Genomic DNA, 12,225 nt, shown 5'->3' with positions numbered 1-12,225 from the left:
AGGACCTGAGGAAATCACTTTCCTCTGTGTTGTTCTCCATCTTCATGCACATACATAATATACATAACTTTAAATGTTTACTTTCTCTCTCTTTACTTTATGTGTCAGGATGCGGCACACACACAACTTTCAAATGGTAAATATCAACCTAGGCATATATTCTGTAGGTTTTAGGCGTACAATTTCACATGTTTTCAACAGTTATAACTTTTTTTTCTGCTTTTAATATTATTTTAGAGTGCAGAAATCCACATTAGGTGAATTCCCTGCTTCCTAATGCTGCATCCTCCTCCTGACAGGAGCTCAGATGATGTATTATAAATTATGTTTCATGATAATATTTCTAAGTATTCCACTTTTTTTTTAAATGACACAAATTCATAAAAAAATTATGGGTCAGTTCAATAAATGTAAGATGTAATATAAAACTAAACAAACAAGTAAAAATAAAAAAAGTCTTACCTCCAACACAAACAAGCTGTTTAATCCCTGTGAAGTATTTATGTTCTAACTCTACTAACGCTCGTGGGTGAAATAAATCAAATGACTTCCCCCTTTGTGAAATAAGGAGGTGATAATGGCAGCACCTTTTTTTTCCTTTAAATGACCCGTGAATATTATTTTACCTGTGTTGAACTGGGAGGACGCAGCCATTCACGCTGGCACAATAGGAACAGCAGACCGTGCGTAAATTGCATCTTCATTTGCATTCCTCCTCCAAAAAAAAGAAATCATGCAAATCTTAATGAGACAGTCTCTATTGTGGCTGTAATTGAAAAAAAGGAAGGGGAAAAAAATACTATTATTTGTTAATTACTATTTCTCAAAGGCCTTGTCCGCTGCTGCAGTCACTGGGCTGAAACAATAAAAAAAAGTTATTGATTCCGGAGTTTGTGAGGTTTATTGTGGAATTAAGATGCGACACGTGATAATAACATTTATATATAGTGTCTGATTTTTTTAAAGCATAAAACAGGGTCTAACAATAAAAGGGACATTAAAAGGTAATAAATGACAGATTATTATGAGCTGGTTATTTGTAGCTGAATGACAAAATACTAAAGTTGAGCCTGTTTTGTCCGTCGTGGGTTAGAAGCGTCTCAGAGCTTTTCACGTGCGGGATTATTTTGTCATTTTGTGTCTGTTGTCGCATTTAAATAATCCTAAATCTCTTTGCAAATATTGATAAACGAACTTTGCTTTTATTTTCTTATTTTTGTTACTGTTTGTTGTATTTTTTAAGGCCCAAAGGCCAATAATTAGTCCAAGTCTAATTTTTATTTCTGCAAGTTTTGTTCTGACATAATTGTCTAATTTAAACAGAATTATTATTATTATTATTATTTGCTTTAAATAATCAGGTTAATCTCCACTGTACTGGAAATTCTTGTTTTTTTAATTGGGTTGATATGATCGTGTAAGGTGGACATGTGCAGCGCGCGCACGTCATCTGTTTATTTTGAAACTATCAAATAAAATCGTGTGTGATTGCGCGCAGATTAAAATCTGCTCCCACGCGCACATCCACATATTTCCCAACATTCAACAGTGTGCAGGGCCTCAGTGCTGCTGCAGTCACCGGGGCTGTGCTGGTGGTCCTCCGTCCCTTAATTAGGAAATTAGCTGCACAGAGACCTCATTACCAAACTCTAGCCTATACACCACCACCCCTCCTCCTCATCCTCCTCTACCCCCAATCACTCTCTCTCTCTCTGTCCTTCTCTCCCTCTCTCTCTGTCTCACTGCCACCGGTCAATTTCCATAAGAAGATTACAAGCGGATCAGTATTGAGATGTGAGCAGATAAACAAATAACTGCTCCCTGAGAATTAGATGATTATACCAGGCTCCTAATTGGGCGTTAGTTTTTATTGCTCCTGCTCTGTTTGTGACGCCCCATTGAACTGGAAATTAAATTCATGAAGTCATGTTTTTCTCTCTCTCTCTCTCTCTTTGCATTTACATCTATATGTTCTTTATCACTCTGTTATTTAAACTTATCTGCGTATTTGTATATGTCCTAATTTTAAAGTCACAATTTTATTTTTTTGGCACTTTTCACACATTGTCGATGTATCATATGTTTTATCATATTCATATTGCACTGAATAATCAGTTATAATTAGGTAAATGATATAAGCCGCTTCCTGCACGGTCTAATCTGAACGCAGCAGCGTTTTAAAGTTATTTGAAGGCTTCTGGAGGCGAAACGTACGCGCTGAAATGCACACGCACCAGAGTGGCGGCTCCCGCAGAGCTGCATCTAAATATACTGAGGTGTTAATAGTTGTTTTCGATGGGCGATTCGCTCGTGATCATTAGCAGGTGTGAGCTCTTTTTTCCTCCCCTCTCTCCCGCTCTCTCGCTCTCTATGGAGCGACAGGTTTCAACGACAGAGCGGCGTCACTGCAGCTCGTTTGTCAGGAGACACATGCAAATGTCTCTCATCATTTTAATAAGCTTTAACACCGAGGAGGGAAAACAAGGCTCAGTCACACAAACACAGAGCGACACACACACACACACACACACACACACACACACACACACACACACACAGGGAGAGAGAGAGAGAGAGATGGCCTGTCCCCTCCACAAGAGGTCGTTGATGTATTAAAGTTTTTTCTGCAACTCTGCAGACGCAGCCACACGAGTCGTGTCGTGCACCTTTTGATTTAATTCCCTTTTTTTGCGTTTGTTTTGTTTGTTTGTTTATGTGTGCTGATGCTTGTCTCAGCCACAAAAGAGCTCTATATATATATATAAAAGAGAGTTTTTATCTATACAAGGCTTCCCTGGAAGGACAACAAACATAAAAGAAATAAATTATAATGATGTTAATAATGTGAGATTAAAAACTTCAGAAAATAAGGATTCATTTTTCTTTATTTAAAAAAAAAGATAATTAACTGATTATATTTTAATCTGACAAGCAGTTCACAGTCGTTATTCTGTGTTATTGAAAACAATAATCATGGAAAGTAATAAACTTTCTAATGTGATCTCAGGCCATCTTCCAATATTTATTTACTTGTTTGTTTTATTTAGGTTTGCATATGAAAGGTGTGAAGATAAGTGTTTGTTTTTTTTTAGCAAAAAAAAGACCAAAAATTTACTAACTCATATAACCTTATTATAATAATTGTTATTACTTCTTGTCATTAGGTAAATATTTCCTGGGAATTGTAATAGAAAAATTACAAACGCGTGTTTCACAGCAGGTAGAGAATAAAGTTTTTTTTTTTTTATCTGCCATGGGCGCATTTTTATTCCAATAATCCACTTTTTTTTTAATTGAACTGAATTATATTTGCGCTCATATTCATTGGGGTTTTGTCTTGTTCGGATCCGCCTCTGTAATTAGGCTCATTTATTGACATTGATGTTCCCCTGCAGCACATGAGCATGTATGCATTTTTCTTTATTTAAACCTGACATAACCTTCATTTTCCCCTCTTCGCCTGCAATTTGTATTCAACTGGGTCCCAAATATATTTATAAAAGGACACTTTTTTAATTTAATTTGTTCCAAATGTAATATTAATGCAGACAAAACACCCCCATCTAGTTGGTAAATGAAACAAATTGCCGGAAATATCCTTTCACTGCTCATCTACACTGATTAAGATAAAAAGGATTGTAAATGTAAAATATTTGCTTGTTTTAAAACTTTACCTCTCCCTCCTCCTCCTCCTCCTCCTCGCTGCTGCTGCGCGCTCCGGTTTGTTCCGCGGTGCTGCGCGCTGATTGGTCGCCCGCTCCTCATTGTCATGCTGTCAATCCGCATCACATGGTGCGGCCACTAGGCCTATTAACACATGAGCCTGGAGAACAAGTTTACAGACTTCTGTTTCAGAGCCGTGGGGGACAGAGCAGCTGAGAGCGCAGAGAGAAACCAGAAGCACCTGCAGACACACTTGCCTCTTCAGGCACAACTTTTTTTTTCCTCCATCATTCTCTGACACTGGTCAGTACTTCTACCTCTTTTTTTGACTTTTGGCGCAGTTTTCTGAACTTTTTGTTTTCTTCATGTGCCTGTGAGTGAACACTAAAAGCCGCCAGAATGTACAGCATGATGGAGACCGAGATCAAGACCCCGCTCCCGCAGTCCAACTCGGGCTCGGCGCAGGGCGCAAAGAACAACAGTGCCAGCGACCAGGAGCGCGTGAAGCGGCCGATGAACGCCTTCATGGTGTGGTCCCGGGGACAGCGGAGGAAGATGGCGCAAGAAAACCCTAAAATGCATAACTCTGAAATCAGCAAGCGACTTGGCGCTGACTGGAAACTTCTGACCGACGCTGAAAAGAGACCATTTATCGACGAGGCCAAGCGTCTGCGCGCGATGCACATGAAGGAGCATCCGGATTATAAATACCGTCCCCGCAGGAAGACCAAGACCTTGCTTAAGAAAGACAAGTATTCTTTGCCCGGGGGACTGTTGCCGCCCGGAGCCGGTGCCGTCAACAACTCGGTGTCGGTGAGTCAGCGGATGGACGGTTACGCGCACATGAACGGCTGGACAAACAGTGCGTACTCGCTGATGCAGGACCAGCTGGCCTACCCGCAGCATCACAGCATGAACAGCCCGCAGATCCAGCAGATGCACCGGTACGAGATGACGGGCCTCCAGTACCCGATGATGTCCTCGGCGCAGACCTACATGAACGCCGCCTCCACGTACAGCATGTCCCCGGCGTACACGCAGCAGACCAGCAGCGCCATGGGACTGAGCTCCATGGCGTCCGTGTGCAAGACCGAACCCAGCTCGCCGCCTCCGGCCATCACGTCCCACTCTCAGCGGGCGTGTTTGGGGGACCTGCGGGACATGATAAGCATGTACCTGCCTCCCGGCGGAGACAGCGCGGAGCACTCGTCCCTGCAGAGCAGCCGGTTACACAGCGTCCACCCGCACTATCAGAGCGCAGGGACTGGCGTCAACGGGACGCTACCTCTCACCCACATCTGAGAGCAACAACACAAAGAAAAGACTTAAAACTTTTTTCCACAAAAAAAGTACTTCGGATACTTGAACTTTTTTTGGTTGCTTAAAAAAAAGAAAGAAAGAAAGAAAAGAAAACAGCGTTCAAACAGTTTTGTTTAAACAAAAACACACACATAAACTCGCATCTCCTGTCTGAGTTGTCCATTTAAAAAAAAAATAATGAAATCGTTTTTTTAAAAAATGGATCGAAACTGAACCTTTGAGCCCATCAGAGTAAATGTGGGCGTTTTATCACAAGTTAAAGCAATCAACACATGTAGAAGAATTGTCCTTCTATATTTTAAATAATGCCATATTTTCTCTCTATGAAAAGGCATGTGGCCTCGTGGAGAGGCTGGTGTATTTCAGAAAAAAAACAAAAAAAAAAACTGGATGGAAAGTTGGTTCATATGTGTTTACACTTAATTTGTAGAATGTCAGTTTGTCTCGAGTCCCAAAATGTTTATTTTGTAGTCTCTTCTCTTTTGATTTCCTCCTCCCTCATGACTTTATAGGTTTAAATGAAATGTTAAGACTGTGCGGGTCGCAAACGCAAAGTTTTATTTATAGTACTATTATTTTCTTTTCTTTTTCTTTGTTTTTTTTTTAGCTTGTGAACCCGATGTTTTTGTCACGTGAAAGATTTCTCAAATTTTGTTTTTGTAAAAAAAATATTGTTTTGTTCTGTGATGTTTTTTTTTGACAGTGTCATGTTTACTCATTATCCCCGAACGAAAAAGTTTATTTAAACTGACGTTTCTACATATTTTATGACCATCCTCTATTCTTAAATGCTGAATAAATTTGTACGAAACTTAATTTTTTGACTCAAGTCTCCTGTGTTTGATCTGGAAATATGAATTTGTTCATTAAATCCCCAGAGTACAGATAATCTCCCAAAGGAACACACTCTTATGTGTGATTATTTTTCCATAGATCATGTGTGAGGGTATTACAAAAAACACTGAGTGACAGCCTCTTGTTTACACAATGATTTTTTTTTTAAAGTAGATAAACAAATATATAATATTACACAAACACATTCAGTGATATTTGCTCCTGTTGTGGGAATTATTTGACTTTTTACATTTCTTTATGACCTTTATTTTATTTGTGGAAGAAAAACATGATTTTATTTATCTAGACTAAAATTGCATATGTGAAATTATGTAAAAATGTTAACATTTAAATTGAGAATATATAGCAATCTTAGGTTCTTTGAAGTTTTGTTTATTTTTTACAGACTCACTCATTTTGAACTTGACTTTTCCAGAAAATTTAAATTCACTTCATTTCATTTCATGAAAAACCTTAATGACAGTGATTATTTGTGAGAAGTTGCATGTTTTTGCCCTATTTAAGTTTTTTTTTTTCTATGTTTCACTGCAGTTCACTCACTGATTTACTGCAGCCGTTTGTAGGAGAATCAAACTATAGGAAGATTTGTCTCCAAGGGCTTTTTTTTAATCTCACATTATTTGATCGTGTACGCCTTTTAAAAAAATGTAATTATAAAATCTAAAGCGCAAACATCCACCCACGTTGAAAAAAATCCATTTAAATCACCCATTTGTTTTTTTTATTAAAGTCATGAATGTGTCCCATAAAACACGAGCGACGCCGTGTGAAACTGCTTTCAAAAGTTTTGTATATTTTCCCTGTATATCACTGCTGATGTGTGTAATATAGTATCAAATTTAACCTTAGGCATTTTTTAAAGAAAAGGCTAATAAATTACTTTAAAGAATCTAACTAAAAAGGTTAGTAGTTTTCCTTTTTCCCAGTCTTTTCATTTCTGATTTCCACAGATTAAGAACGTGTCTTATCAGTTCTTTTTGGATCTTTCGACATTAATTGTGCTGTTACATGATCCGTCCACATCACAGCTGGTTGAGGTGAAAAACGAGCGAAAACTCGAGAAGCTGTAATCAAATCTGCTTTTCATCAAACAGCTCTGACGTTCATAAACTTAAACTGGTGTTTCGGCACAGCGCCCCGTTGTCGCTGACACTCTGATAATGTAAAGGTGTGTGGAGGAAGAATGAGCTGGCCTGCTGTTGCAGTGCACCTTGGGACAAATAAGCCCCAGCCACCAATCGGGCTGAGGCAGTGGCGATCCTGCTGGCCTTCCCACACTCCCTTTAGGACTTGATCCACAGCTCAGCACAGTGGCCGGGATTAGCCCCACGCACCTTTGTGGAGGCAAAGATTATCTAGACCTCCCTGCATTCACTGACAGGGTCTTAAGTCACTCTAGCGTGCCAGCAGCCACCCGTCACCTAATCACACTCTCCAACTCATTTTTTTGTAATTAAGCAGCTTTTCTCTTCCTGTTCTTCAGTGTCCGTGGAGTTAGCCGTGGACAGGACTGGGCTCCTGTTTTCCTTCTTTCTTTCTCCCCCCCCCCAAGTCATTTTTCACACTCATAAAATGATGTCACCGCACGACGGCTTTCACCTGCACTCACCTCCTTTGGCAAATACGTGCAAAGTTGTGTGTGTGTTTATAACTTTCAATTAAAAAAAGACACGTCGAGATTTCTCGACTTAACAAAGGATGCAAAAGACCCAACATGTCGGCGCCGTGAGTTATTTCTTCCACTTCCCATTAGCTTGGAGTCGCGGGTTAGCGCTCAATCAAAAAAACGTCGAGATTTTTCTGCAAAACAGCCCGACGCAAAAGTTCCAACATGTCGGCGCAGTGAAGTATTTCTTACGCCTGCTGTTGGAGTTGAAGCTGTGTTCCCTGCGATCGGTGGGAATCTGGCACAGAGATGTCATACCTACTGATGATTTAGGAGGAAATGTGTGTTTGTGGGAAGGTGTGTGTGTGTGTGTGTGCATTGCTGGACCATGCACAGCTATTGATTGTGTTCGAATGATTTGGCAGTGAGGCCATCCGAGTTTGGCTCCTCACCATCCTCACCCCCTGCCTCCCCCCCTTTCGCTCTCCCCCTGCTGAACGCCCGGAGGGCCTCTCTCTCCTGTCATGTGGAGCTCTGTGCCCACTCAGCAAGTGCAGGCATATCCCACTTCCATCTGCCTATGACCTCACAGCCCCTGTTTGTTTAACCCCCTCTCCAAAAAACTAACCTAATTATAGCCTTGTAGGAACATGGATTCAGCGGATTCCCACTGGATTGTGCCACTGTGCATCTGTGCGCACACCTATGTACGTGTGCAGCACATGCAAAGCCCCGGCTTAACAGCAGCAGTGCCATAGGCCATGTTTCAGTCAATCCTGTTTTTCTCTCTCTCTCTCTCTCTCTCTCTCTCATATTATGTCAGAACATGCCTCGCCAGTTGCATGTTTTTGGGAGTATATGTGAACGAGGTGGTAAAAGGCAGCAGGAGTATGTTTTGAGTGTCTCTTTTGACGTCAGTGTGATGTTGAGTGGAAAACTCATTACACAAATCTGGCTGACAGATTGACGTTGATGACATCACTAACTCGCCTGCTCGACTGGCTGGGCAACTTGCAGCGTGAACACACCTTTCAAACTCTCAACTGTTCGTGTAATCTCAAACTCAAATCTGGAGCCTCCCGTGCGGTGCGGTGCACGGCGGACCAGACATCACTCACACAACATATTTCTGTTTGCAGGAGTGCAGTTAGGGACTGCACCTGTGACACAGTTGATGCACAAGAGTCTGGGATCTCCAGTGATCTCCCGCGAGTTGAGCCTGGAGGGACCTGGAGTGGCCTGTCCAGCTTGAGTAAGCATGTCCAAAGTGGAAGGACTCGTGTGAGGTACTCAGATTGACAGCAGAGCGGTGTGTAGAGGTGCGGGGGTTGGGGGTGGGGGTTAATCTCCCTGAACTGGGGCAGATGTTGTTAACGAGCTCTCTCAGGTCGACTCCCTGCGTGGGAAAATGGCATCAAATCCTCCTGGGGTCAGGGCTTTTGGGCTGACCCACTGAGAGCCATCCCTCTCCACTGCACCATCCCGTCAACCCCCCTCACACTTCACCCACTCATCCGCTGACAGCACTAGAAGAATCATCTTTGGCCACTTTTTTAATACCTCTCCCCTTTTAAGTTTAAACCCCCCAATTTTCTGCTCCCTGCCTGAGCACCGACAGACTTGTTCCATGATGCAAATGTCTCATTAATGGTAGCTGAGGTTGGATCGCCGTGCGTTACACAACCACAAGGAATGCTGAGTGGGAAAGGCTTCAAAAGCGAGCGCGCCGCCACTCGAGAAACTGCATCCGCCCAACAGCAACTTACGTGTGTATATGTCAGTGGAAGGTAAATTAGTGTGAATTAAGGCCATAGAGACTTTCAGGCGCCCGCGCTGCTGCTGGGGTAAGGGGTATATGAAGTAATTAAAGGTCAGGAAATAATATTTATAATATATTGTGTGAATTGTTTTCCCGGGCCTGTGTTAGTCATATTCTTGGCTCTGACCTGATCTCTGTTGAGGGATAAGAGGAACACCTGACACCTGTGTTGCCGAGTGTGACGGAGCTTGAGAACAAGGCAAATCTTTCTAATATCAGGAAGTCGACTCTAACAATCTGTATCGAATAATAATTGCAGCTAAGGAGAAAGTAAAGAGAAAGTGCATCATCACCGGGGTTGTTTTTGTGCGATCTGTGTACAGGCTGCGCATGCGTTCGCTGTGATGTGGCTTCTTCTCATCACTCATATCCAGAATGGGCACGTCTCTTTACCATATCATGTCAACATGCCTGCTTCAGGGTTTATCCTGACTTAGGTTTTAATGTGAGGGTCATCCATTAAGGTGTCTGACTCTGAAGGTGTGTTTACTTTGTCCCAGCAGGTGTGTGTGAATATGAGACTTGTCAAATATGAGACAGGATTACCGCCTCTTTTGTCCCAAACAAAACAAATACGAATCACACGAACAGCTGAAATGGGAGGTTTCTGTTTTTCCGCCGCGCGGCTTTTTCATACGATCGAGTCTTTGACTTTTTGTTCGGCTAAATGCTTCTGATGTTTACTCAAACTTGTTTTCGCTTGTAATTGTGGTTTGCAGGAGAAGTGTAAAACCGCACGTGCACATTCGCGAGCACACGGCTGAGACCGAGACTGGATTTAAGGACCTCTTCCTGAATAACCTGTAAAGGCAATTATATACAAAGGGCTCGTCCTAATATGCTTTAAGTAGACACCGAGCGAGGCTTTCTAGTGTGTGAAAAAGTGTCTGCTGCAGATGGTCCCTTTCTGTAGCACATATCACTTTGTGTATGAACACTGGAGCATGTAGCATTGCTTCTAATTTGCCAAACCTGAGTTCTGACCCCACTTCTGACCCTTCTTGGAAGCCGCTGAAAAATGGGGCCAAGTGTATGTGTGTCAATGTACATGCGCTGCCTAGGGACAGTGAAGGGAGTATAGGACTGCTGTGAGACAATGCAGTGTCGGAGGGGGTAAGGAGTTAAGGGGTTGACAAAGGGGGAAGGGGGGAGAGGGGGTAAGATTAGGCCTCTCATCTAGGCCACAGATATTGATTAGTGTTTGTTGAGGACAGTGAGAAGGAACACAGATTGACAGACACACAATGGCGCCGTCCGAAGACGTCCGATCGCACCGCTGTTGTCAGGAGCCGTGTCCATTCACTAACCTGTACCTGTGTGTGTGTGTGTGTGTGTGTGTGTGTGTGTGTACGGCAACCCATAAACACACACTCCACCATGCACAAAAAAAAACACAACATGTGCACATGCTGGAAAAATAAAAAGGTACATTGTCAACATCAACAAAAGTAAGAGCAAAGATTTAGTCATTTTGGGCCCACTTAGCCTTTTTAGTGTGTGTGTGTGTGTGTGTGTGTGTGGTTTATAGGAGTGTAACCCTGGGAACATGGGGGGAGGTGGAAGACACTCAGCTACGGGTCAGTCCTGACTGACTATGTCACTTATTGATTAGTTGCCATGGAGAGTTAGTCAGACCATCTCTCTTGGAGGTGCGTCCCCGAGGGCCAGCAGCACTGCACATATGAGCCTGTGGAGGCTTTGTGTGCGTGCGTGTGTGTGTATCTGCGAGCGCGTGACCTCGCTAAAACTCTCACTCGCGCCTCCTTCCTCCTCTCTTTCTTGACCTCCCGTCCGTACTTTTTTCCCCCAGAGTGGAGGAAACTCCACAGCTTATCTGCGACATCTCTCGGTGAAAATAACATCAATGTGTACGTGCACACCTACTCCCAAGAGATGTGTAATAATGGGGGATTGTAAGCAAACTTATTGAGCTGTGAAATCCCCCTTCATAGCCACTGGATTTGCCGCCCCGACTCATACGATCCTCTCTTAACTGTTCCTTTACTTTTTAGAAGAAGGAGCAGCAGGAGGAAGATGGATGGTCAGGAATCGGCGGTGCCAGAAGTCCACCTGCAGCAGCCGACACCTCCACTGACAGCCCAGCGGGGGACAGTGAGGGTGAGGGTCTTCACACCCTTCTGCATAATGAGTGATTCAAGAGCGCAGGCAACACTTGCATGCTAGTTTATACTTTCAGAAATAAGCTGAAAAATGCATGATAAAAAGGGATTTTTGTTAATAATAATGAATAAATAAAAAGATTTTTAGCAAGGTCACTTGGTTAGTGTCACTGTTAGCAAAGATGGCGGACATTGTTTACGTTCTGGGAACGAGGTCCCGTCCCCATACGAGTGGGTCTAAAAATGAAGATATTTCTCAAGGGAAACTGAGGACAAAGCTAACGTGAAGTATTCCTGTAAACGTGCAGGATTTCTCCATTTGTTTACAACACAGAGAACAAAGTGTATAAAGGTCATGCTTTGAGTGTGGATGAGGCATGTCTTAACGTAGCTTTCTCCAACCATCAGGTAACTTCCACCCAAGTTTCCCTCATTCATATGAGCAGCGCCACCACGAGGAGACCACAAGTAGTGACACCCGGTGAGTGAAACTGGCGAGGGACTGTTTTACTTTACGCGTCTTCATTTATTGATTAAAATGTCGACATTGGCCCTGGATTATCTTATGGCACAAAGAAAGAAGCGACTATATATCACCAAATCCACATGAAGCCATAGTTTGGGCTGTTTTTTTACTATCATTATTAGTACACATGGCGATAAATGACTTAAACCAGTCATGATGTATACATTTTTTTTTCTTATTATAACAGCAGATTGTCACTGTTGTGTGTGTGCGTCCACGTTTTCTCTCTCTGTCTAAACACCTGAATACATCTGTGTCAGGCCGTATAGAAAGAAAGCCTGGATGAGTCCCTTAACTTTTCTTCAAAAATGAAAAT

The 12,225-nt window shown here is 42.5% G+C and overlaps 2 protein-coding genes across 6 annotated transcripts in view; both read left to right on the top strand.

Annotated features, from left to right (window-relative positions):
* Positions 1 to 12,225, top strand: part of LOC122778602 — a 33,586-nt gene that overhangs the window by 6,422 nt on the left and 14,939 nt on the right. For all 5 annotated transcript variants that reach the window (XM_044040651.1, XM_044040652.1, XM_044040650.1 and 2 more), the window contains 2 exons: positions 11,276 to 11,381; positions 11,792 to 11,864. In XM_044040651.1, the coding sequence (XP_043896586.1) occupies positions 11,276 to 11,381; positions 11,792 to 11,864 (179 nt within the window). The remainder of the gene's footprint in view (positions 1 to 11,275; positions 11,382 to 11,791; positions 11,865 to 12,225) is intronic.
* On the top strand, positions 2,562 to 5,799 carry sox3 (SRY-box transcription factor 3). Its single transcript, XM_044040647.1, has one exon. It carries the CDS (start codon positions 4,063 to 4,065, stop codon positions 4,963 to 4,965), a length of 903 nt encoding a protein of 300 aa, XP_043896582.1. The 5' UTR covers positions 2,562 to 4,062; the 3' UTR covers positions 4,966 to 5,799.

This window comes from Solea senegalensis, linkage group LG12, assembly GCF_019176455.1.
Source record: "Solea senegalensis isolate Sse05_10M linkage group LG12, IFAPA_SoseM_1, whole genome shotgun sequence".
NCBI lineage: Eukaryota > Metazoa > Chordata > Actinopteri > Pleuronectiformes > Soleidae > Solea > Solea senegalensis.
The sequence above is the reverse complement of the archived record's forward strand: the minus strand, read 5'-3'. Positions and strand labels throughout refer to the sequence as shown.